Raw genomic sequence first — 27,975 nt, forward strand, 5'->3', positions numbered from 1 at the left:
ATATACTTTGTACTTGAAGGATATTATCTCGACGCGTGTTAGCATAGTATTTTTCTCTTTTCGAAGTATTTATATTTCGTTCCGCTATATATGGTTTATTCAGTCAGAAAATTATATCAAGCACGCATACACTACACATATGGAGGTACGTCCTTAAATGGCCTTATCTGTTAATGGGACGTTAAACAAAATTAAACCAAACCAAACCAATATTGAGCAGGTACCATTGTTCACATACATTTGAAAGCCATTATATCGGTAAAACGAACGCCTGCCGTAATATGATAAGTGTTATACTTATTTTGTCTATTAATTAGTGCAATATTAAGTCCGTATTGTTTTGGGGTGCAATAGATCATTTAAGATGTGTATACATTTAATAGGTAAGGTTACGTTTCACTTGTGATATTTGCATGAAAATAACGTGAATACAAATTAGCCGCTAAGGTATTTGTGCTTTGTGTAACAAGAACAGTGAATACCCTTACGTAATATCAAGGTCAATCTGTGCTGATGTAGAATAAATACAAGAAGCACAAGAGCCATTATTGTTACCTGAGCTAAAATAGAAGATGTTGTTATGGTTGAAACGATAAGTGGAATAAACATGCAAGTAAAAAGGGATATTGCTCTTCATGTAACCGAAGGAATTGATTGCGAAATAATATAATTCCTCCTTAGTCGCCATATGGTCGTCGAGAACAGGAAGTCTGTAATGGTCACGCATTAATGCGGTATTTAACGGTTGGGGCTCTATGCACAATCTCAACTTTCCGTTAGTCTTGTGAACGACGGCTATTTCACTGACCCACCTGGTAGGCTCAGTTACGGGAACAAACACTCCATATTCTTCGAGACGATCCAGCTCTTCCTTTACGGCAGCCTGCATAGCTATTGGTATTTTCCAACACGGTAGAATTTTAGGCGGGACACTATCGTAGGTATGCAGAGTTGCCTCCCCTAGATCATCTAGCATACGTGGGGGCTTTGTCACTTGCGAAATGAAACAGTCGTCATTTATTGTCACAAATCCAAGTTCGTGAATAGTCTTCAAACCCAACAGATTGGTGAGTCCATTGGGCACAACAACAAATATAACGTCTGATTCAATACCTGAGCGAGGATTAGTAACCTTCAGGGTACACTCGCAAAGAGGTTTTAAGTTAGTTTTGTTCTGCATGTTCAACTTCCCTTTTGTAGGAGTATCTTGTGGCTTACTCACATGTTTTTGGCAAATTGTGTTTACGTCAGCAGCACTATCTAGCTGAAATTTGACGGTGTTACCATTTACATTTAACGACGCATGTATTCGTTCACTATTTACTGCCATAAGCCACGCCTCTTCGTCTTCATCCTCCGTGTCGTGTGACACGAAACAGCGTGCACTTCTTTACATTTGGCCTTAAAGTGGTTTCTGCCTTTACAAAAGTCACACGTTGCAACCCATGTTGGGCATTTCTCTTTTTGTCTAGCATGTCGATAGCCACAACATGAACATTCAGGTTCGTTGCGAGGGTTAACTTGATGTTTTGGTTGTTTTTGTGATTTTGGACCAGGTTTCCTAGCTTTCGGGCTAGGTTTATGAGTCACTTTGTTCACTTTCAGGGGGTTATTAATAATCTCACGGATTTCCTTCACTTGTTTATTTGACTGTTCGAACGCCCTGCAAACTTTGACTGCCTTATAAAGGGTAAGTTTATCCTCCCTCAACAAAAGTTCCTGTAACTTCCCGGTTACGGTAAACACGATTTTGTCGCGCATCATCCGCTATGTTTCTTGAAAATTGCACGCAGATGCTTTAGTTTTGAGATCAGTCAGAAATTTGTCAAATGGTTCCTGGTATGGCACATTCCAAAATCGATGCGATTCTAACACTTCGTTGTCACGAGGGTTGCAATATTTCTCTAATGCCTTCAAAACTTTAACTGGATCATCCTTGCCGGCGTTCTCTTCCCACGTCATTTGGTCATAAATTTCAAGCACGTGGGACCCCGCACAATTCAAGAGAATTGCTGTTTGGACGGGTTTTGCTCGCGCCCCACCACCAGAAGCTGATAAATATATCTGTACTTCTCGCTTCCAGCGTTTAAAGACACATTGCTGGAGTTAATGTCAAGCTTTGGGGGCAACCGTAACGAAGCAGCGAATGCATTATTCACTGGGGCATCTGTCAACACCACCCGGCGGCGATCAGGGTGAAAGTAACTTATCAGAGTCACTCGAGCATAAACAGTGCTATACCTAGTGCTTTTACCAAAACACTCACCACGGCGCTGCCACCATGTTGACCGTTCTGGGACGTTCTACTGACAGGAGAACTCGCACAAACACAAACACGTGTTACAGGCAATACTGGCAGGTAGCCATCTTTATTACACGAGAGAGTATTATGGGATAGAGGTTACATGATATTACAGATTCCGTGTATTCAAAATACAGACTAGTGGTATATTTATACGAAACGCATAATTATCATCAACAGATAGGACGTTAAACAAAATAAAACCAAACCAAACTTGGCGGGTGTCGTCAATAAAGACAAAGACTCTTACCATTCTGGAACATTTGGTCTAATTATCATTGTAATTTTTCCTTCGGTTACATTTTCCCCTATTTTTTTTTTTTAATTTTCGCACTATTGTTTTGTTGACACTTCGGTATTCTCTTATTGTTTTTCATATAAACCTTATACAAAATATCAAGCCGAAACCAGCCACCTTCTAACATAACATAACAATATTTGCATTTTAATTCAGTGTGGCAATATATTTTTGCAGTGCAGAAAAATATAGTTTGAATACTCCTGCTTTCATCAACATTATTGGGCGTCCTGCTGGGTGTCTTCGGCAGTATGTCTCAGTGAGGTAGCACTATAAAGTCGGCATCAGTTCCGCGCTATCACAAGGAGACAAACACGAACATATCGCAGCCTCCCAAAATACACACACATACATTACACGCATGCATCTTGCACACAGGGGAGGCCGTCCTTAAATGACCTTAGCTGTTAATAGGACGTTAAACAAAATCAAACAAACAAACAAACAAACTTTTATCGACGTCAATTCAACGTAATTGTTTTATCATTTCAAAACTCATTTATCTTACTGAAACTTTAATCAAGTGAATAATATATGATAGCGCTGTTTTATCTTTAATTTGCTTTAAGAAACAGCACGTATCGTCTGCTGTTTTTGTTATAGACTTACCAATAACAGTGGAAACATTTGAATAGTAGTCATAAATGTCTTCATTACATCGTTCGTTTAATATGAAAATATAGGCAATAATAGATGTTCCAGATTCGTGTGGCATCTATGCCAGTAGGTCTGCAAATTCTATGCAGTTTTCCTTTAAATGTGTCCGTAATTTAAGTGATCGTTTGGGAGTGCACAGGTAGACTGAAAATGGTTAGATTGGTATTTTTCTTATTACAAAATGCATCGTTTTAAAGATTGGTAGAATATTTTTCCCACCATCCTAAGATAAACAAAATTGCAGCTAAGGGGTAAGATTCTTAAATGTCTTGACCGAAATAGAATTTTCTTAAACCCCAAGGATGGGTTTGTTCCTTTGTTTCTTCCAAGGTGGGAAATTCTTTCTTCCTCCAACCTCAAATAATTGCTCGGTTTTCCTGCAAATCCAGTGAGTTATCTGCGTCATCTGCTATTGCTTGCTAGACGTCAATGAGTTGTTGACGTGACGTCATTCAAGTGTTATAGCTGAGGAATCCTTTTTTTACCTTAGGATAAGACAAAAACATCTATCACTCATCGGGTATGTATATATTGTTATCAAATTTGGGGGAAATAGGTCTATTTTAATATGTTTAATATGTTTCAGACGAGTGATTCTGTGGTTTGCCAGTATGATCAACCTTTCGTATGATGACCAAGTGAACGCTCTCAGAATGATATCTTCCATTATGATAGGTAGGCATTTACTTTTAATATCTAACTGAAATATCATTTTGATGTACTAACACTTTAGACTGGCTGATTGTTGTTTCTCTACACCTCCACTGTGTGATATCTACGTGTTCGTTCATGCACCGATAATCACAGAATTTCTTTAAATCATACGGAATATCTGAACCTCAGATTTATGTTTAATATAAAGTCAATGTGTTTTGTGAATAATCAGCCTAATAATAGTTTGTCAGTATTTTAATTGAAATAAATAACAAAGCCATCAACCTGACCACGAGTCCTTGAATTTAACACACAAGAAGAACAAGTCATGGGCGCCATATGTCTTGCCTGAGCTACTTCCTTCTCTAAAGCACCCAGCTGAACTTCTTTTTTGCCCTCACGTCTTTCCTTTACCTTTATATATTTTTGCTCTTTTATATATTTATTTCATTGCATTAGATGCTGAATCTGTGGTTTGATTGATGTTAATTACAAAATGATTTCACATCTGCTCTTTGTTCAAATAAACAAAAATGACACCCATATTACATAATACAACGCAAGCGAAAAATTGCCAGACTATATTTGATTGTGTTGCAGACGAATGCCGACTGGTGTTCAGTGCTGACATCACACAATACAGAGAAGCCATCTTGAAGGCCTACAGCGACGATGCAGGTAAACTATCCTTGTCACGCATCAGACTAAGATGCTTATACATTAATTGGGTGACTGACCGATCACGTGTTGGTTGTATAGGGTTTAACGTCCTACCGACAGCTAAGGTCATTTACGGACTTTTCAAATATGTGTTGTGTATCCATGCAGGTGTGTTTGTGCGATTGAGATAGGATATGTTGGTGTATTTGCCTCATTGTGATAGCGCGGATCTGATGCACATATTTTAGTGCTACCTCACTGAATTCAAGCAGGGAATAACAACTACCATTTTTAATCATTTTGGTATGTCCTGGTCAAGCCGGGGCGAAAGTTCAACATTAAAGTAACAAATAAAGTATTGCAAACAGATGGTAGTAAGAAGCAGAGAAAAATACAAAGGTCCAAAATATTGCAATGAGTGCAGCAGGTTTACTTTGGTCGCTTCTATGCCCCAAAGTAGAGGGTACAAAACGCAAAGCTCCGATTCTGAATCGGGTTCCTACATCAGTCGTCTCTTATGATCACCTAGTAGTTAACAGCAGGTGTATTATTATATTCTCAATCCCCGACATTCAGGGTTGGACCATTCAAATGTCATTTTACTTAATATACATCCCCTGACATTAACACACGCGCCAGATTCGGCAAAGTATAAAACATCAGGGCCCGTATTCATGAAACGGTTTTCATGCTCAAAAACGGATTTACGCTCAAGCCTGATTTCTTGTTCCGGTTATAATTGAAGAGAGAGACTGAAACCCAAATAATGTTAACAATGTTAATAATTGACTTTTTGATTGTTTGACATGATTTCAGCGAGTTACAAAAAAAACTGGTTTGAGCATTGAATTCTTGCTTGAGCATGAGAACGGTTTCATGAATACGGACCCCGATAGTTCTAATAGCTATCAAAAATAATAATTTTCTCCTTGCATTCGTAACAAATACAAAACTTGATTAATAAGTCAGCAATACATCATCTTGTACATGCATTGTTATGTTATACGTGTGTGTGTGTGTTTTGCTTTGTTTTTATTGCAACCGAATATACAACATATGAAACATTATTAATAAAAGATGATTTTTTTTTCTTAATGATACAGAATAATTGTAACCACTTTTCAAATACAGTTTATCATATAACAAGCCATGTCAAGGTTTCACAAGCTTTTAGTAAAATGTATATTGCATCGTGTACATGTAACAGTTTGAATTGTAGTTTGAGTGTATCAATAAATAAATGCCAACACACTATCGCATTTACAACAAATACTTGGCAATACTTTGTATACAAATATGCATGTCTCATTCATCATAACTAACTTGCATGGAGTGCAAGATTAGAACTGAACAATACTCTTCCCAAGTAATTGTTTAGATGTCAGTCTACCAGTGAATTCTACCTCTTGAACATTGACACATTTTGTACCTTTTTGACCAGCTGTACTTAGTACAGAATAGTTACAATTATTTATTCATATCGCATTTTCATGCATTACGTCATTTTTTTTTTGATCTATAATGAAGAAATATTTTCCTTTTTACGTTGAAATGCGGCGTTTACTTCAGTTGAACACGTGTTAATTGAATAGACGTGAATGGTTTATTTTTTTATTGTTTACAAGTCTGATTAGCGGTAACAAATTTAATTGTCAGAACATTGTAACGTGTGATCAGTTCAATAAAAATAATAGCCTGAAATTTGCATAAGCTATGACTAACTCCGCCTCAATTTTATGTTGATTACCTTTTAAAAAGTTCTCACGATCTGTAGTTTACGACACTTATTACACTATAAGGTATTAAATCATCAGATAGGGTTATACATAATTATAATAGTTTGTATAGTGTATACGTCTATGGTACAATTAAAAATTGTGCAAAAAAACGCTTACCCTTCTTGAACCCTTGGTATTGTATCCAGGTTTTAGTGGGAAGTTATTTTTTTATATTTCATTTTGTTTTTATACAAATCATTTCATCTTGATGTCCTTGTGTCAAATCTGACTTCAAACTATTTCACGGTGAATTAATAATACATTAAAATCTACAAAGAAATACTATACATTTCAAATAAAGGTTACACACCTACCCTTGAAAATTCAAAAAAGAATAAGCGTTTTATAACACCATCTGCTCTAAAACTGTACAAACTATATACAAAAGTGTAGACATACATAAAGCTACTGACTTGATGGGCATTGCCTGATCAAATGTACTTCAAAAAATCACAAATCTAGGAACATAGCTTTCACAAACGTTAATTCAACTAACATGTCAAACTTAAGTTCCCATAAAGCATGTCAATTTTACTGTATGTGACAGGAAAATTACAATATTCGTTTCAAAGGCAAACTGTTTTACTGGTGGTCCTTACAAGGCTTCCCCTTTTGAGTGTAGTAACCGTGTAATATTCTCCCTCGCCGGGTTGAACTGTTGCAAGATTTTGCCTCCGCTTAGAGATTCTCTATATTCTCTGATGGCCCTACGCGTGTCACCAACCAATTCATAGCAGATTCCAAGGAGATTGTGGACAATCCAGAACTCACTACCTCCCTGATGCTCGTCATACTTCACCATCCGAAGTTGAGTTAATGCCGCGTCACGCCTTTTCCTGTCGCCAAATTCATGGTAACAGAGAAAGGACAGGAAAACAGCGTAGGGGAGTGGAGGAATGTAGGCGCAATAGCGATTTGTCGTGAAATGTTGGCGTAATTTGGATGGATAGAATGTTGAAAGTTTGTCATTTACGAATAAATTAGATGCTATTGACTCCTGACATTTGTGTAAGAGTGTGTATCCACGTCAACAATATAACTGTAGATACGTCTCATTGTCTTTACTTGAAGCTCTTCTAGGACACCATTTGAATGACGATAGCATGTTCCCACACGCCGTTAGTGCTTTAGTGTAATTTCCAGTCCGGTAGTAATATGTTGCCAACACCATTAGTCCTGGACTTGTACACACTGAAGCGATTGGTGTCATAAAGATTTTGCATTTCCTTAGAGATTTGTACTTCTCTTTATTCCCTCTTGCAGCATTTTGTTCCTCAAATGTCTCCGTCCCTAACAAAGACAGCGATTTAACTGTGAGGTAGTAACTTATAAATTCATCAATGTCCGACTGTGATTTAGATAGGAGAGCAAGTGATCGAGAATACTGTACAATTTTTGAGGCAAAGATTTTCTGAATATTGCAAGGTCACATTCAAATTCTGTTGAATTAGGTGCCAGTAAAATGTCTTTCCATTCTCCGTTAAATACTCTCTGAATACGTACTCCAATAGAAGGCTGTATAAATGTTCCAACTGAAAGACACATCCATTTCATTTCGTGCATTTCCATGAGAAAACGAAGAAGTTTTTCTTGATTTCCACCATGAAGTTTCCCTTTGAACATGTTGTTGCTTACAATAAAGTAATTAGGGCAGTATCCTGCATTTACCCAGCTAATCAATATATCTAAGCAAAGAATGAAGCACGGGAAGGTATTTTGTTCTTTCCATAATGAATGCGGTGTACTTTCCACTGCAAAAAATATAACTGTTTTCATGATATACGAAGAAAGAATATCTTCATCAACGCCGATTTCTATCAATATTCCAGATATTTGTTTTAGGAAATACTTGAGAAGTCCATATACTAAAAACTGTTCATGGCTGAGAGAATGAATCAGTTTCCTTTCTGCTGTCGCAAATGATATCCTCCATTGGAGGGAAGTGTTAGGAGAAGTTTTATCCCCAATAGGAACAACATGACAACCACTTTGTGAAATATTATTAACCAATACTTCTCCTGGCCAACCATGCTGACGAGTTCTACTCAACCACTCGTTGGCTTTCGGTGGCCAACACTTACAACGGAACGAAATGGCAAAATCAGTATCAATCCCAAAATTACTCTGTTTATTCTTCACCGAAGAAGCTGGCCCATGGATTTCAACGTCCATAGGATACTGAGCATTGAATTCATCTTTTATTAACTGCTTGTAAATTTCGCTGGATATGAAAAGTTTATCTTGAACTGGGACAAGATATTCCGTCGTGACAGAAGTTGATCGTTCTAATTTTACTACTTCTAAAGGTACATAACAAGATCGGCAATCGTCGTTTCTCATAACGAAAATGGTCATGTTTCTGTTGTCTGATGGAAAACTAGTGTTCTGGTTGGGACATATAACTTCAATGTTTGGGTATATACCCATGGCATCTCTATCTGATCCCTTCATTACAAATCCCTCACTCATGCTTCCTGTTTCGAAGACTAACATACTTGACATCTCGGAATTCTTCACATACTCTTGAACAAGTATCATTTTCCTTCTTAAGGCCACAATCTCCCGGCTCCCTATCATTCTGTCAAGGATGTGGTGAAGAATCCATGACTTTTTGTGATGCTCGCCCTGATCTGCCATCTCATGTACGTGCAGTGTACTGTAAATAAATAAATAAAATCATGATGCAATGTATTTTTTTTCCAGTTATTTTAGATTGATTATCTCTTTGTAACAATTTCTGTTTCTTCTATATACCTTCTCTAAAAAAGATGAAACGGTAAGCATGAAGCAATGTAATTATACCACTTCTACTTAACAGCTTTTCTGATTTGTTACTATGTATCACATTATGGGGAAATACCATCATTTTCTCTCTCGTGGTCGGGGTTTCCCCAGTCACAGTTCCCTATTTTGCAGCCTCACTAGAAAACGAATAGAAGAACTGATGGATGGATGGATGAATAATTTATTCATCCATTAATTCATCTATCTTAGAGGTGTTACCAGACATTGTCATTAGTTCACCGTCCTTTTGATATCAGATGACGGATATTTTTCTAATCTCGTTTGAATCTTTTTATTTGGGACAACATAAGTAACTTTAAACAGTGGAATGGTTGAAACTGTTTTAATCATACGTATTTTTTAGTTGATCGTTTCTTTCCCGTTAATACCAACAAACGACAATGTATTCTCTTGATGTTTATTATAGATTTATGTCCGTTTATATTAACAACAAAATAAGTTTACCGGCATCTGTTATACGGGACGCTGTTATTCGTACAATGAAAACTGTAAATAATACAATTTTAGCAAAAGAACAAGGCTACAAGGTACTTAAATATATTACTAACAAGTCGTTTTTGAAAAGAAGTTTAATTGAAAATTCTACTGTTTATTATATATCTCAATTAATGATGGTGTGATTGTTTATATTATAAGAATTGTCTCCAAATTTCAACTAAAGCTCTAAATTTGTACAAGGCATTGCAAAAATGGATTAAATATAAATATTAGACTCGTTTCATTAATCTCATATTACATGGAAACTCATGTAAGCTCCTTTAAATATATATTTGGTTTCTATTTGACATTTGCTCTATCTTTACGTTTTGATTTACAAAATTATTGGTGATGTTTCATCAATTGGAGACAATTCTTAACAAAACAGAGCAACACGTTCACACGGTTCACACTACGTCACAGCGCTAGACATTCCAAAGCGTCAAATTTGAGGTGTCAAGAGCTTCACTGAGACTGACTATAACTGTCCGATTCGAAAATCCTACGTCAATTTACTGTTTTGGAAAGTGATATGGAAGTTTGTTGATAGATGTTTATGCTGAAATGTCCACCATAATTTTCCTCCAAAAACAGAATGCACATTTCCATGGAACCAAACTGGACATTTTGCGTCCGTCATGTTTACTACGAGACGTAGTGCGAAATAAGTTACTATCGGGGGAAATCATGATGCGGTCAACCAATCATAATCGCCCCAGGACGCATGAAATGAGTTAATATGCAAATATTTGAAATGGTTGTATTCACTTCATAAATAGATATATAACTAAAGAAGCAGAAGAGGATAAGTTTGTTTTGAACACAAACAGAAATTGAGCAATTTGTCAAGCAAAGAGTGCAAATGACCGGTATCTCGACTCTTAACCAACTCACAAAGTCACAGTTTTCCGAATCAGTAAAGTCAGCTGTCAAAAATCATAAAGGCATATGATGTTTATACATTCCGCCTCTTAATCGGTGTTGAAATCATCAGCTGAGTCATCTTTATGACCCAATGAAAAAATAATCCAAATATAACATTGATGTAATATAGGGAATGTTTATCTGAATGAGAAATTCAGTTTAGTATAAAAACTGATTCGAATATCAGTACATATTATAACAAGAGGTCCAAAGGGCATGCATTGCTCACCTGGTATTAATCTCACACTTGTAATCTTAAAAGTGGACTAAAATACAGCTACATTCAGAATATCAGTGTTTGATTCATAAGAACCTATTCAAAGATTTAAACATATGACGCCTGTGACATTGAAAGTCGAATAAGGACAGTGGTTGAACAGAGTTTATAGTCTTCAAACCCAGCATGCTTCTGGCAAAATATCATACCCTGGACCTTTTGGTTATACAGAACAAATCATTTAAGAATTAATCACATATTGACCACTGGGACCTTGAACATGGGCGAAGGTCATTCACTTGGTAGGCTTCATCCCAGCATGTTAATGGCCGAATATCATCACCCTTGGCCTTTTGCTTAATAAGAAGAAGTCGTTTAAAGGTTTTTAACATTTTTGCCCCCTGTGACCTTGAAAGTGGGTCAAGGTCATTCATTTAAACAAACTTGGTAGTCCTTCATCTCAGCATGCTACAGGCCCAATTTCAGTACCCTGGACCGTGTGGTTATTGAGAAGTGGTTTGAAGATTTTAAGACATTTGACCCCTGTGACCTTAAAAGTATGTTAAGGTAATTCATTTAAACAAACTTAGTAGCCCTTCCACCCTGCATGCTACAGGTCGAATTTCAGTACCCTGGGCCTTTCGGTTATTGAGGAGACGTCGATTGAAGATTTTAAGACATTTGACCCCTGTGACATATAAAGTGGGTCAAGGTCATTAATTTGAACAAACTTGGTAGTCCATTAAGCCAGCATGCTACAGGCTCAATATCAGTACCCTGGACCTTTCGGTTATTGAGAAGATGTTGTTTGAAGATTTTAAGACATTTGACCCCTGTGACCTTTAAAGTTGGTCAAGGTCATTCATTTTAACAAAGTTGGTAGCCCATTAACCCAGCATGCTACAGGCCCAATATCAGTACCCTGGACATTTTGGTTATTGAGAAGAATTCGTTTCAGGATTTTTAACATATTTGACCCCTGTGACATTGAAAGAGGGTCAGTCATTTATTTGAACAAACATGGTAGCCCTTTATTCCAGGATGATACAGGCCCAATATCAGTACCCTGGGCCGTTTGGTTATTGAGAAGTGGTTTGAAGATTTTAAGACATTTGACCCCGGTGACCTTGAAAGTGGGTCAAGGTAATTCATTTAAACAACTTAGTAGCCCTTCATCTAAGCCAGCTACAGGCCCAATATCAGTACCCTGTGCCTTTCGGTTATTGAGAAGTTGTTTGAAGATTTTACTATATTTGACCCCTGTCACCTTAAATGTGGGTCAAGATCATTCATTTGAACAAAGTTGGTAGTTCCTCATCCCTGCATGCTACAGGCCGAATTTCAGTACCCTGTGCCTTTCGGTAATTGAGAAGACGTCGATTGAAGATTTTAAGACATTTGCCCCCTGTGACCTTGAAAGTGGGTCAAGGTAATTCATTTAAACAAACTTAGTAGCCCTTCATCTAAGCAAGCTACAGGCCCAATATCAGTAGCCTGGGCTTTTAGGTTATTGAGAAGTTGTTTGAAGATTTTACTATATTTGACCCCTGTCACCTTAAATGTGGGTCAAGATCATTCATTTGAACAAAGTTGGTAGTTCCTCATCCCTGCATGCTACAGGCCGAATTTCAGTACCCTGTGCCTTTCGGTAATTGAGAAGACGTCGATTGAAGATTTTAAGACATTTGACGCCTGTGACCTTTAAAGTGGGTCAAGGTCATTAATTTGAACAAACTTGGTAGTCCATTATTCCAGCATGCTACAGGCCCAATATCAGTATCCTGGGCCGTTCGGTTATTGAGAAGAAGTTGTTTGAAGATTTTACGATATTTGACCCCTGTGACATTTAAAGTGGGTCAAGGTCATTAATTTGAACAAACTTGATAGTCCTTTATCCCAGCATGCTACAGGCCCATTATCAGTACCCTGGACATTTTGGTTATTGAGAAGAATTAGTTTCAAGATTTTAACATATTAGACCCCTGTGACCTTGAAAGTGGGTCAAGGTCATTAATTTGAACAAACTTGGTAGCCCTTCATCCCAGCATGCTGCATGCCTAATATCAGTACCCTAGGCCATTTGGTTTTTGGAAAGAAGTTGTTTGAGGATTTTAACATATTTGCCCCCTGTGACCTTGAAAGTGGGTCAAGGTCATTCATTTGAACAAGCTGCGTAGCCCTTCATCCGAGCATGCTACAGGCCCAATATCAGTATCCTGAGCCTTTCGGTTATTGAGAAGAAGTTGTTTAAAGATTTTAAAACATTTGACCTCTGTGACCTTGAAAATGGGTCAAAATACCCATCTTTAGCTCATTTTGTTACAATATACACAGTTATTAAAATAAATAAACAACATTTGCTATATTTTGATATTGTCAATCACTTTCGATACTCCTCAATGCCGACAAACGGAAGTTATGTCATGTCGGATTTTGTAATCTAATCTTTTGAAACATTTTTTTTTTTGATAAATAGATCAAAATTGGTTGTCAAACATACCAGATAATATGAATCTGAATTTCTAATACGAGGAAAATTACGGTAGGGTCACGTAATAGGTTGTTCAGGGGTGACTCCACTGATGCAGAGGGGAAAGGGGAAAAGTGTTTTACACTACTACTTTATGGTTTTTACTTCATATTTAATCACAATAAGTTTTTCGACATTGATATTTTAATATAAAAACATGAATAGAAATTCAAATTCAAATTCCTATGACTCAGACACCGGCTTAAATTGATCTAGAAATGTCGTAGACATGCACACTTGTTCTGGTACTTATCATTTAGTATTTGTATTCCTATTGTCATATGTTTGACAAAATAAATTAATCAATGAGGTTACACCTACCAGTATTGATTCAACTAAGGGTCGCCCATGACGTGTTGTGAAAGACTACGGGACTCCCAGCTCTCGGTGAATCAAGGGATCCACTGTTGTCGTCATTACAGTATCTGTGTTATCGGACGACAATGTTTATATCAACTGTTGTCAAAACAAGTCTACGTTATATCCATTTAAGTAGTGTTTAAATACGAGTTATCTCTCTTGATCCAAAATGCGAGAGTAAAACCCCAGTTCACAAGACAGTACATGCAGGCAAAAAGCGCCTGTTCAAAATTACATATTCTTTCCACATTTCACGAACGACAGAAACTTCCAAGAATGATTCAGAAACGTATAAAATCCTAGCGTGCCTCTCAAGTTGAGTCCTTTTTCAAAATACACACTGCAGTGAAGATAGCCCTATTGTGTCCAAACGCTAGGTATATAATATACGTTGACTCGGTTTGTTGTTTCGTACGATGTCTGTCAAAAGTTTCTCTTCAGACCGAGATCAACTTCTAACATAATCGGAGTACTAAATTCATGGAACATCTGCCGGTAAACTGTCGTTTTCCTACAGTACTGATGGTATTTGTTTGTCAGAGCCTGGTTATTTCACAACAGGTTAAAAATAGACAATTGGTAATTCCCACTTTCAGTTTAACATAAGATACATAAGGCTATCGATAAGGGATATTCCCTTATATTGAAAGTACCTTTTGTTTTTAACACGGGAAACCAGTGACTGGGTTCAAATTGTACATGGTACCGAGAAATAAAATAGACTAAGAGCCTATCATTTTTTTAGATCTCCTGCAGCACTAAAAGACTAATTATTTTACTCTGGTTTGCTTACATTACTTAGAATTACCAATTTGTATTAACAATTTGTATTAACTGCAGTAAATGTTTTAGGGTTAATATGTAGACCTGCTGTTAAAAAAAATGTTTGTGATGATATAACCGCTGAAATAAATGTTATTTTGAGAAATGTTATTAATCATTGTTGCCGCTTGACGAGGCATACTGAAGATAAAGAAATTGGACCCGTTTATCTATGCACATTAAGGAGAATTATTAAATCAATTTCTAGTACCTACAATAAGACCAATGAGTACAGGTACATGTGTATACTAATTGGATTGACGATGCAAGTAAGGTTTTGTTAACTGAATGCACGTTGCCGATGATGTTCATTGTATTGCTATCTAAAGTTCCAGTGACTTTCTTTATATCCGCCGTGATATACCACAAAAGATATTTTCCGAATGCATATTCGGGTAACAATAGGTGATGCATGGATATGCTATGCATCAATGAAACAAGCCAGGGCCGTTTTACGTATAACAGATGCTGAATTTCACACGCTCTGGTGACTTTCTTATCATTCCCTCATATATCACATTAATATGAATTGTTAAGTCAATATAAGTCTAACGTTGATAATACCCTTCCTATTCGACCAAATTTGTATGTCCCAGTGACTATGCGCAGAAGGAATTGTCTTACTCATGTACCGTTTCAGATTAGGAAGAATGGGTTTACCCATATGTTGGTAGCCAACATTGCTGCATAGATATTACTTTTGTTTATACTTTCAATGTTTAAAAAAAAACAGATATTTTTCATACTTTTGCAACAGTGAAAATAACTTTTATGCGTTTACACAATATTGCTTTCTACATTTGGTTTGAAAGTATGAGCGCTCTATTCATTATTACAAAGCGTATGCAGACATGACCATTTACTTATCTACAGAGCGGGGGATATTGATGACAGCCACTTCTTGTATGATTTGCAGCAGCAATGTCTGATTATGTTTTCCGACATTATATAACCCTCGTTTTCAATTAAAAAAAAACCACGTATTATAATTACTTTATTATGATATGATGTCCGGTTCAATATTGCCGTGCAATAAAAACGATATGGCATGATTATAATAAACTTACAAATTTGCCTGTTCAGGTCATATTCCTACACACTGTAACAACGTTACAACATCATTGTAGCAGACACCTATAGACAAACAATATGGCAACATGCTTTTGGTGAATTCCATCAACATTTACTCGTATCTTAAAAGTGATAAAAATACATATTTTATATGTTTGACTCGTGGTATTTACACTGTTGACAGAAAGGTAGGCTTCCGTAAGGAACTGCGTTCAATTATGTTTACAATAGTGGTACATGTAATAAGATAGTGTTTTTCGACTTTGTTTATGATGATGACTTATTGTATTATTTTTACTTGTATTAAATCGACAGACAAAACTTGCTAAACTGCTGAATAAGCCATGACACTAGTAAAAATGGATTACTAAGCTGTTATCGCCGATTTATTTTTGATTTTTCTTCTACGCGAAATTATCAATTCAGATTATTCTGTGGCACACATTCTGTAAAGTATGCCTTTACAATATAGCATCTAAATATTACTAAAGGAACTAATTTTGCAGATGATGCTGTAATTGCATATCTGTTGTACATTGCCGTTCGTAGATATAATGTTAGACTAATTTCATGCCCAGGCGTGTAGGATAGAGACATATCAAAAGCGGGATTTTCAAATTGGGTAAAACCTGAGGTTAACCAGTAGCTCTTTACACCTACATGTAGCAGTAGTTATAAAACATAGTGCAGCGACATGTAAGCCCAAATTGATGAAACATCACCAACAATTTTGTTAATCAAAACGTAAAAATAGAATCAAATGTCAAATAAAAACAAATATTTATATCAAAATGCGAAAGGGGAATAAGGCAAGGGTCGTAATTTATAAGTGTCTGTTACTATAAAAATGAGACATCTTATTATAAAAACAAAGTCTAAATGGCATTTGTCGTAATCTAAAGAGAAGGATTATGTAAACCTTTTCTTTAATTTTAGGTTTTAGCTTTGAAATAATACTAAAATAGCAAGATATATTTTGCACATATAATTGTTACATTAATAATAATAATCTGATCAGATTTTCACCCTCACAAGTTTACGAAATACGTAGTGTGATGTTAATCTTGCTAAGTCACGTTTCGTTATGTCGTGTTTACTAGATTCACACAAAAACGTGATGATATACGATGAGATTAAATGCTATCACGAGGAATGAAAATACACAGTATACTTCGACGAGAATAAGGTGCATCATAATATTTTTGAAGACTGTCTCTTCCTGAGGAAAGCACGTCGCTTAAAACGAAATAAAGCGGTTTTGATACATCAAAGACGGGATTCTAAAATTAAAAAGATGTTTCAAAAGATTATTCTACAATTTCGTGAAGTAACAGATGTACTAGACAAAGGCGGGATTCCACAATCAAAAAGATGTTTTAAATTATTACTTTGATGCAACATAGGGGATGTTAGTCTGCAGGTGAATTTCAATTTGACATCACAACTGATTTGAATATCGATCTATTGTTTGCTAATATCATGTGTAAAAAACGATGTAATTAAAGGCAATATATATATTGCATGAACAAGTCGCACTTCAACAAGTAGACTGTCGACAAGCTGATCAACTTGTGGTGTGAATTGTTCAAAATGAGTTTTACCAAAGAGGTAAGTGTATAATCTTTATGAAGAAACGTAACATGTATATACAATTAGTTTACAAAGTATAATCAAATCACGTTGTTTGTGCTACATTTGGTCATATAAACAACATACGTTTTTGTCAAGAACTATATATATCAACATTACAATTATGTTTGACACTAACTAAATGAAAACGGTATTTGTAAATCTAATGTACTACTTCTCTTTTCAATTTAAAAAATGCAGTATTGTGAAACATTTAGTTCTAAACAATGTGCAATCGATACAAAGTGATGAATTATTTATGAAATATTACTATTTGAAAAAATAATATCCTTTACTACCTTTACACACAAAATATTCGATATTTCCGTGAATTCACTCCAAAAGCCACCGCTGCAGGTCGGAAATGTAGAAGTAATTCACCTGTTGTTACCTACTGAATATATCGTCAGAGCCGCCTTATGTGGAAACCCCTTGCAGAATAAGGGATTTTCTTTTGTGCCCTCTACTTGGGGACACAAAAGCAATTGCAATATATTTCGGATCGTACCATTTCCCTCTACTTCTAGCAATCTTTTTGTTTGGCAATACCTCACTTTTGGCTTTAAAGTTGAGCGTTCGCCCAAGTGAGGAAGGCAATAAGTTCTGTTCCCAGGCTGGGACATACGAAAGTACTTAAAAATATAGGTTGTTATTCCCTGCTTAACGTTCGGTGTTAAGGGTAATGACAACAACTCGTTTATTCGTTGTCAATATAATGTGACCGGGCGGAATGCTGTGCAGGTTGCCTTCGGCATGATACTTCAGTGAGATAGCGCTATTAAATCGACATCAGATCATACAAGTACTCCAACATACCCTGTCTCCGGGAAACATACACACATGCATGCTTACACAATACATATGGATGCACTCATTAAATAACCTTATATGACCAAAAAAAACCTAAAGCTTAATGCTATGTGATGCTGCACTATTAATGGTAATTGAGAGTATATTTTAACGAAACACTTTGGCAATCACGCGTTAGTTTCTATTCAGTTTGTACTGTCGAGTCTTCGTCTGACATAACATAGCATATACCATGGGCCGAGGGAGGGGGGCATCAGTCAACATTACTCCCTCTTACGGTCGTGTCCTGTCATATATCTGTATCCATTTTTAAGATATCCAGACACTTTTTCTGTTCAACAAATAAGTAAATACCAGTCATTTCTGTATCCCCAGTCATATCAATGACAATGTGCATTTACAGTTCTTTTGACAGCAAGAATTGGCAAGAACAACAATAAACCATGTACCCTGCATGCACACAAACAAGCACGCATACACTTAACACCTGGAGGCACGTTCTGACCTTAGCTGTAAATAGGTTCGAGTTCCGGTCACGAAATTTACACTCAGAATCCTGTTGTAAATTATGTTTGATTAATTTCATCTTTACGACTTTTTATCTAATTTCCACAACGTATGATTTTCTTTACTAAAATGATCATTCAAAGCTATAGTCATGCAAGAAAAAAACAGTTTCCGATGCGCAAGCACATTTAACACGTTTGCAGTTGCACGGAGGGTCCTTGAAGTACACATCAGAAAATATGTTGTCAGTGAAGCACTATATGTTTAAATTATGATACACACATATTGATTTTATACGATCATGTACATTTATATATTTTATACTATATGTATATTAGAGACTTTAAGGCATTAAGTGCTGTTCAGTTTGTTCAATATTTCAATATCAAAGGCAATATTGAACTTAATTTATTATAAAAAGATTTACAATAACCTATAGTGATACTGTGACGGATAATGAGTAAATAAAACACTTTTTTCATTTTGAGACACGTGTATATGTATCATATTTATCCCATGCAATTTTCTAAACAATCAATACAAATATTATTCATTTTTGCAATATTGATTGGAATTTCAGGCATTGATTAATGTTTTGATGTAACCTGAAATGTATACATACAATTTGTATATAAAATTTTAAAGATATTTTAATTGAAAGTGTATCACTACTAGTGCCGTGGAAATATTTAATTAAATGTATTCCGTTGTGAGATAGTTGGAATCTCCACCATATGCCTATTACATTACATGTATCTGAAGGTAGTTAATAGGTACGTGCATACATAATAGTAGCTAAGATGTAAAAAGGTTGAGTTTGATTGGATTAGAATATGTGAATATTAGTAGTTTAGAGCCATGTTCAATCATTGTAAGATAATATCAAGCATTACAGGGTCCATAATATGTAAAATCAGAGTATGTTAGAGTATGTGTAACAGATCTTAGTAAATGGATTGACTTCCAGTCCAAAATATATTTTCCCACTTGGTACAATTGCGACGAGACTGGATCCAAGCTTCATCACGTGGAATACTGCCTTACTAATAGCCAGTTGACTGTATTACAACATAACATGCAGGTACGCCATGATGTCATAGTAAGGCTTGCAATATATCTCTTGAAAATACATAATAACGAATATGTTTGATCATCATTACCGAATATACTAATAATATGAAGAATATTCCTTCTTCCCATAAACAAATATATAGCATTTTCACATTCAAATATGTATATGACTGTTTTAAAATGCATGCAGACCTACACAGGTACTTTTACACATCCCTACACTGGTACTAGTACACATCCCTACACAGGTACTATTACACCCCCTACATAGGTACTATTGTACACACCCCTACATAGGTACTATTGTACACACCCCTACACAGGTACTATTGTACACACCCCTACACAGGTACTATTGTACACACACCTTCACATGTACACTATTGTACACACCTACACAGGTTCTATTGTACACACCCCTACACAGGTAATATTGTACACAAGCTACACAGGTACTATTGTACACACCACTACACAGGTACTATTACACACACCAAACAGGTATTATTGTACACACCCCTACACAGGTAATATCGACACACCCCTACATAGGTAATATTGTACACACCCCTACATATTTACTATTGTACACATCCCTACACATGTACTATTGTACACACCCCTACACAGGTATAAACGGTTTAGTGTTTAAACATATACATTTGAATGTTACGTATGTTTCTATATTCTACCTACATCTATAAGCTTATCTTGATGTCTATTCTTTCTTACATTTAGAAATTGTGTTCAACATTCCAAATATCATTCTGAACGTAGAGGCACTAATCAAGGATATCCCATGCAGAATTGGAGAATTGCAGAAATGCCCTCTACATGGGGACACAAAATCGACAAAAATAAATCTGCTGCACCCATTGCAATATTTGGAATCTCTGTGTTTCTCCCTACTACTAACTACTTTTCGTTTCTTAACGCCTTCTTGACACTTTTGACTTTGACTCTGATGCTGAAAGTTTGTCCAGGTGAGGAACCCATTGGGCTTTGTCCCCATGCCGGGACATACTAAAAGTCCTTGAAAGGGTAGTTGCAATTCCCTGCTTAACGTTTATAATGCGGGGAAATTGCAATAACCGGTCCACCTGTTGGCAGTTTAATGTGACAGGGCTCTAGGTGGCTTCGGATGGTATTTCAATGAGGCAGCACTATAGAAGTCGGCATCAGATCTGCGCTATCACAAAGAGGCAAGCACACCAACATACCCTGCCTTTCTAACACTTGCACTCATACACAAAACACATGCAGGCACGTATTTAAATTACCTTAACTATTGACGGGAGAAGCCTGTTTGTTTCTAAAACCATCAGTTTTCCACTGAACCTTAAATGACGTCGACATTGCAGTGTCATATTAAACTTGATCACATACCTGTTGACTCTTGTTATAGTAATACAAGCAATTTTCAGAGCATGAAATACAACGTTCTGTATTGCACATGTGCAATACGGAATGTTGTATTTACCTACTAACCGGAACTACTTTTTATGGGAATCACCTTGTCATGGCGAACTGAAATGTTCCCGGTATTTGCAAAACATATCAAAGTTTATATAATCTTTGTATCGATCTCTACCAAATACGAAAGGCATGTGATAAAAGCAAGACCACACACTTGGTGTTTTTCTAACGAATCAGAAAGCACTCATTTATTGCGCGGAAGTATATATTAACTCGTGCGCTCCGCGCACTCGTGAATATATTCGTCCCCGCAATACACTCGTGCTTTCTGATTCGTTAGAAAAACACAAGTTTGTGGTCTTGCATATGTATGCATTCCACATTAATACAACGTGAGCAAATGTAATACAGGTAATGCATGGCCCATAGTCATGTTGTACATTACATAATTCATAAATGCTGTAGATATTTATAAATAGGGTTGAATAAAATGGCAAACCAGTTGCAGCACCAGTTTCCAAAACTCATATCTTACTCATTGTTTAAAAATTGTTCAGAATGATATAAAATTATTTGTATACAGATATCATATATTTGATAATTAAAATGTGATGTTAATAAGTTATTCAATATAACAAGAATACGAAACATAGGGATAATATTGCTTGTGTGATCATCAACAACTGATTAAAATGTATATGAATTATTTGTATGAAAATTAAGAAAATGACAGACGACCAAAAACAGAGCCTTGTGACAGGCCTGACATCAAGTCCTAAGTATATCCCTACTTGGTACAACTACGACGATGTCGGATCGGAACTGCAGCATATATGCACCACGGAAAATCCGGACTACTATTCAACAAGAAGTCAGATGTCTGTTCTGCAACACAATGTACAGGTACGTATAAGCCAACTTGGTCTTCGTTGTACAATGTAAAGTGCATATTTCCCTTATTCCATTTTTAAATATTATTGATATTATGGGAATCAGTTGTTTTCCCTTCAACAAAATATACCGATAAGAACAGGTACAGACCGAAACATGCATGGTAGCACCCTTTCGAGAATCTTGAACAATGGAACTTTAATGACAATTACCATTGGTCAATTACCGTGCATTGGTTCTAAACAAATGTGCAGTCACACCACAGAAATGCACGCTGTTACGTTTGAGCCTGCACTGTTTAAACGTATTATTAAGTCACCTCAATAGCTGGTATCTCTAAGCATCGAATAGTACACCAATCTTCAACCTCTACTTTAAGTACATGAACCGCATTTTGCATCGTCTGAATTTCCATGCTCCTGTAGCTTATATTCATAATTACTTTAAGATTGTCACTATTAATCGAACCATTATAAAAATGTTTAGTTTGATAACAAGCACTCGTTATATAAATAGGCAGTTTTAATCCCTCACCGTAACGAAATCCTATGTAGTCTCATATATGACGTGCTACATGGTGACCTTTTTCCTTCAGGCTTTGTGACATCTATGCTTAAAAATAATGTAGAGCTGGAACGCTTGGTTATCCTGAGACCACTCATGTTATTGTAGATCAGTTGAAAATAAGTCGGAAATAATGGAAGCAGAAGGAACTATTAAAGACACAACTAGCATGACCTGCGATAAGGTTTTTCATGTGGTAATATATACAAATTTGAATCTTAACCGAATATGAAGTCAAGACTCTAATTTACAGAAACCAGAGAGTCTTCTCTGAGAGACAACCTTCAACTGTTTAACAGGTGGATACATAAATTCCATAGGGAACTGTTCTCTGGTATTTGCTCTATTTGTGCACACTTTAAATGATGCAGGTTTTTTAATGACTGCTGATATTGTTTTTTTTTATATACAAGTCGTTGAAAACACCATAACAGACCTCCAGCATGCAAGTATATGGACAAACAAATAGGTAAATAGTAAAATTAGCGCATGATAATCTTACACTGTAATTTAAAACGACTCCCTAAACATACTATGAGTGTTGCAAAATAATGGTTAACATGTCATTTTTGTATTTGAAGGACATAATTCCACGAGTACCATATGACCTAATCCTGGTTGACATAGGAAGCGGAAACTGCTACAAAACCAGACATGTGATCAATGAACTCCTGAGAAGACAGAAGACGCTGTTGTTTTATCCAGAAGATATCTCTGAAGGTATTTGAAATTGATCGTTTCTCCGCACAATTCGAGGAATAACTAACATATCTGCGCTTATTATTGTCTACCGACGGCAAGAAAATTATCATTCATCCAACGTATTCAAATCGTAAGTTATTTGTCCACTAATACAATGCTAAAAGCCGATAGAAAATTTCTTAACATCAGAGAGCACGCGTTTATTGCGCGGATGAATATATTCACGAGTGAATATATACGTCCGCGCAATGAATGAGTGCTTTCTGTTTCGTTAGAAAAACACAAGTGTGTGGTCTTGCTTTTATCACATACCTTCCGTAATTGGTAGAGATCGATACAAAGATTTTATAAATAGACAAATCACCCATATGTGTTGATCTGACTAGTCGAGTTTCATATTTTTAAATTAAGTTATTAAGATACAGCTCCAGCTTATTTCATCCAATGAACAGTTTATTTTTAGTTTCCACCACCGAGATGGAAAAGGGGAAAGTAGTTCCGGCTAGTATTGTAAACAACATCTTGTATCGCACATGTGTGATACAAACCGACAGAAAACATCAACAGAAAATTGCTGTATTACTATTGTAAGATTACATAGGTATGTGATAAATCAATATTAGAACTGAACGGCTTTCTTTTCAGTTTTTACGCTGGTACGAACGCTTTGGCTCCAGGTAAATATGTCTGTGACAGATTTGTGTTCCTACAAGCACGGGCATTGTAGAAATGTCGTTCAATCTTTTTACTTTGATTTAGCTATTATTGACCTATATATATATATATATTCCTTTACATTTTCGATATTGAAGTATTCGTGTCGTCAGCACAAACAAGGTTCCTGCAACATCCTAACGTCGCCATGGTGTTTAGTTATAATGGACATGATGTCTCCTGCGAGAGTGGAAGCTTAAAATGACGCGGATCAAATCGCATTAATAGCTCTTTGAACGCAATTTCTTCTGTTAATGATTATAGAGGAACATGCAATCGAAATGTTGATATATTTCTGTAAAATGTTGCTGCATTCCATATTTTTCAGATTTTCTATCAAGGACAGTGAAGGAATTGTCAGAGGACTACCACGACTCGCTCGTTGTTACACCTATAGCTGCGGACCATGTTCAAGGAATAGAGCAACTGAAGTAAGACTTATCGATACCAAAATTGAAACGGAAAAGTTACAAAGCTTATATCTATATTATGCTTTTATGATTTGACAAAACACAGATTATAGACTGTCGCAGTTAATGTGCTATTCCAGAGCCTGTTCAATGAACCAATACCTCTTGAATAGATACGTACTGTTACTTAGAAAACAATTGATTATGACAGGGTTTTTTTCCTGAGAGAATCCTCAGACGTTCACGACCTTATTTTCGTATTTACCATTTGTTTAGGATCGTTTCGTCTTAGACTCACTTGATTCCTTTCCTTTTTTTAGTTGAGTTTCATTGTTTGTTGGTTGCAATTGACGTGTATATTGAGGATATGGTACTTTTTTCTTCCTTTGTCATTTTATTTCTTGCCATGATACTAGGAGTTCTTTTTTGCAAGTTATCAATATTTACATTCCGCATAACACAGGCTGTAGTCATTTATACTAATTTATGCTTTATCAGAGATATGCTATGGATTGCTCTGGCTGATATCTGGCACATTTTGTTAAGAATATTATATTGCCAAAATAAACCCTTAAACGGTAAAGATGTGAGATTATAACAATTTCCAAAAAGTAATCTTTGTAGTGAAACTTCAATGGATTTGTGATATGTTTAAAATGTATGTTATGGTTATCGGATGCTTAAACAGGTGATGCATGAGAAAACATACGATGTTTATGATAACGTTTAAATAGTGTCCATTTAATGTGTAGGTATTCTAACACCTATTTTTATCATGTAAATTATAACTATGTCACGTGGTTAGTATGCATGTATCATGAATATACGCTGGGAAAGATTGAAAGAGTGATTTTATCAAAGAAAAATAATATGTTATTTGTAAAGATTCATTAATCTCAAACAATTTATAATAGTTATGTCGACATACACTGTACCAATTTGTACTAATGCTAGAAGGTAGGAAACTGTGGAACTGTTAATGAACTAGCTACTTAATTTATTTGAATACCGACATTCGGTTTATCTGTTTAAAAGTATGTCTTCGATAACGTTGACGTTTGCTACCTTGCGAATTTGTTACAGACGAGTGAAAGGTGTGAAAATTATTCTGTGGCTCAACAGCATAGTTGGCTTATCATATGATGACCAGGTGAACACTCTGAGGATGATATCGACCATGATGACAGGTACGTTATTATCATTTTACGGAATCACTGTTAGTGTTTCAATTATTACCGTTTTAGTTTTTTGCATTAATATAATAAGCGTAAGTGTAGATTTATGTTCCGCTGTTTTCTTTGTTTTAGTATTGGTTTAGTATTGTTAAGATGATATTAACATCAAAATGTCAATCAATGAATATTTCTAAAACACAAAAAAAATCCAATGTATTTCTTATTTGAGGCATCAAATGATTTAGATTCTCAATACATTTAATGTAGATACAATGTAAATTGTAATTAAATGAAATTAATGATTTTTAATTTCTCGTTATTTTCCAGCAAAATGTCAATTGGTTTTCAGTGCTGACATTACACAAGACAAGGAAGCTGTCCTAAAGGCCTACAATGACGAAAGAGGTCATTTTTTGGCGTAAAGCATATCAAGTTGTCTCATCACTCATTGTGTCCCTGCAGGTAGGGCGTAAGAATTGTACCTGCTGCCCCCAATTGCATGATCGTAAGAGGCGACTAAATTTGGGACCTTATCTCTTCTCTCCTTTCTAAATAACTTTCTTCTTCCTAATGTCTCCCTTGACAATGCCTCACTTTTGGCCATTTGTTGAGCGTTCGCCCCTGTGAGGAAGGCTTTGGGTTCTGTCCCCTGGCCGAGACATACCAAAGTCTTTAAAAATGGTAGTTTCTACTCCTGCTTAACGCTCAGCAAATTAGGAGTGGGACGACTGGTTCGCCCGTTGTCAGTATAATGTGACCGGGTGGGGCGTCCTGCTGGGTGTCTTCGGCAGTATGTCTCAGTGAGGTAGCACTATAAAGTCGGCATCAGTTCCGCGCTATCACAAGGAGACAAACACGAACATATCGCAACCTCCCAAAATACACACACATACACTACACGCATGCATCTTGCACACAGGGGAGACCGTCCTTAAATGACCTTAGCTGTTAATAGGACGTTAAACAAAATCAAACAAACAAACAAACAAACTCATCACTCATTGACATAGAAAGATGATGGAATTAACACAAATACGTTTCTAACAATAAAATACCTATTTGGAGATATGTTTCCCAAATTAATTATTTTCTATTTCAGCTAACAATGTTAAAGACAACTAAATATATCACGGGTGGGCTTTATATAACGACAATAATTTCCAAGCATACTATACGATTTTCAATAATGTTTATTTAATTATTCACTCATATGAAGTTAACTTGAATGTGTAGAGCAAGTGATTGTGACGTCTACTTAAAACAAACATCATTCTAGTTTTTTTCTTCTTCACCTGAATCAACTTTAACGACAAGAAGTTTTAATTGACAGCCAATGCTAATAAATTGGTAAGTGATTTGGTTGGCCAATAATTGCAACACTCTTGACAATCAACCACTCTGGACACTTATCAGATTATAAATTATAGAAACGTCCTTCAGCCAGCTTAATGATAACAATATTGCCTACTATAAGGTTTATACTGTAGACCTGGTCCAGGTAGAGTTGTAAACAATACTGTACTCTCGAAATATACTGCATAACACAGAAACAAATATCAGTGATAATCCAATACACAATCTGTCAACTGTTTTAATCCAGTGAAGACTTTACAGTACATCAAAAAGTTCCACAGCGTCAAAATTTGGTTTGGTTTATTTTTGTTAAACATCCTATTACAGTAACAGCTAAGATCATGTGTTTTATGTGTGCGTATATATTTGCTAGATACCGGATATGTTAATGTAGTTGTCTCTTTACGATATCGTGGATCTGATGCCGACTTTTAGAGTGCTTTCTTACTTAAATAACCTGCATAGGGCACCCAGCACAGCATTCCACCCGGTCACTTTATACTGACAACAAACAGTTGTTGAAGTAACCCTAAAAGCTAAACTTAAAGCAAGGAATAGCAACTACCATTTTCAAGGACTTTGGTATGTTCCAGCCAGGGGACAGAATTTGTTGCCTACCCCACCTTTTCGAACGCTCAAAACTAGGTGAGGTATTGCCAAGCAAGCACTAGAATACAAATGTATGATACTGAAAAACTGACACAGTCTTAACTCTTTCCGTACCGTTGTCGTGTACACACGACAACAATATGTCATCCTGGTCCCCGTTGTCGTGTACAGACGACAAAATAAAGGGCCGTCTCATCCCCGTTGTCGTGACTTTGATGTAACCTGCCTGCTGATTAGTTGGTTACGCACGAGACTGTCGCGAAAAAACAATTAATTGTCGCTAAAATCAGAACCCATCAGTTTGGAAGAAATAATATTATTTGTGCAGAGTACACTTTTTTATTATGTGACTTAATGTTTTCGCATTTGCCGCAAGATGTTTGCGTTTGGTGCCTCAAATGTAAACAAGATGGCGGCAACTTAATTCGATACGAACACTCGTAAATTCATCATCAGATATTTGTTGAGACTTATGGAAGTAAATTTGAATATTCTAATATAAGTCTTGATGGAATCTACTTGTATTTAGAAAAAAACCTCAACGACTCCACATTCGTAACCATAATCAA

The 27,975-nt window shown here is 36.1% G+C and overlaps 2 protein-coding genes across 2 annotated transcripts in view; one reads left to right on the forward strand and one right to left on the reverse strand.

Annotated features, from left to right (window-relative positions):
• Positions 1–4,462: 4,462 nt before the first annotated feature.
• Positions 4,463–14,215, reverse strand: LOC110453370. Its single transcript, XM_021502284.1, has 3 exons — positions 13,624–14,215; positions 7,682–9,005; positions 4,463–7,376 (listed from the first exon to the last, which is right to left on the reverse strand). The coding sequence occupies exons 2-3, from the start codon at positions 8,984–8,986 to the stop codon at positions 6,945–6,947; spliced, it is 1,737 nt and encodes a 578-aa protein (XP_021357959.1). The 5' UTR covers positions 8,987–9,005; positions 13,624–14,215; the 3' UTR covers positions 4,463–6,944.
• Positions 14,216–21,658: 7,443 nt separating this feature from the next.
• LOC110453420 (histidine N-alpha-methyltransferase-like) overlaps positions 21,659–27,975 on the forward strand; it is a 12,501-nt gene continuing 6,184 nt past the window's right edge. Inside the window, exons 1-5 of the mRNA XM_021502364.1 lie at positions 21,659–21,891; positions 23,025–23,163; positions 24,188–24,290; positions 25,353–25,456; positions 25,772–25,849. Coding sequence (XP_021358039.1) covers positions 21,700–21,891; positions 23,025–23,163; positions 24,188–24,290; positions 25,353–25,456; positions 25,772–25,849 — 616 coding nt within the window. The 5' untranslated portion in view covers positions 21,659–21,699. The remainder of the gene's footprint in view (positions 21,892–23,024; positions 23,164–24,187; positions 24,291–25,352; positions 25,457–25,771; positions 25,850–27,975) is intronic.

This window comes from Mizuhopecten yessoensis, unplaced genomic scaffold (assembly GCF_002113885.1).
Source record: "Mizuhopecten yessoensis strain PY_sf001 unplaced genomic scaffold, ASM211388v2 scaffold7283, whole genome shotgun sequence".
Classification (NCBI taxonomy): domain Eukaryota; kingdom Metazoa; phylum Mollusca; class Bivalvia; order Pectinida; family Pectinidae; genus Mizuhopecten; species Mizuhopecten yessoensis.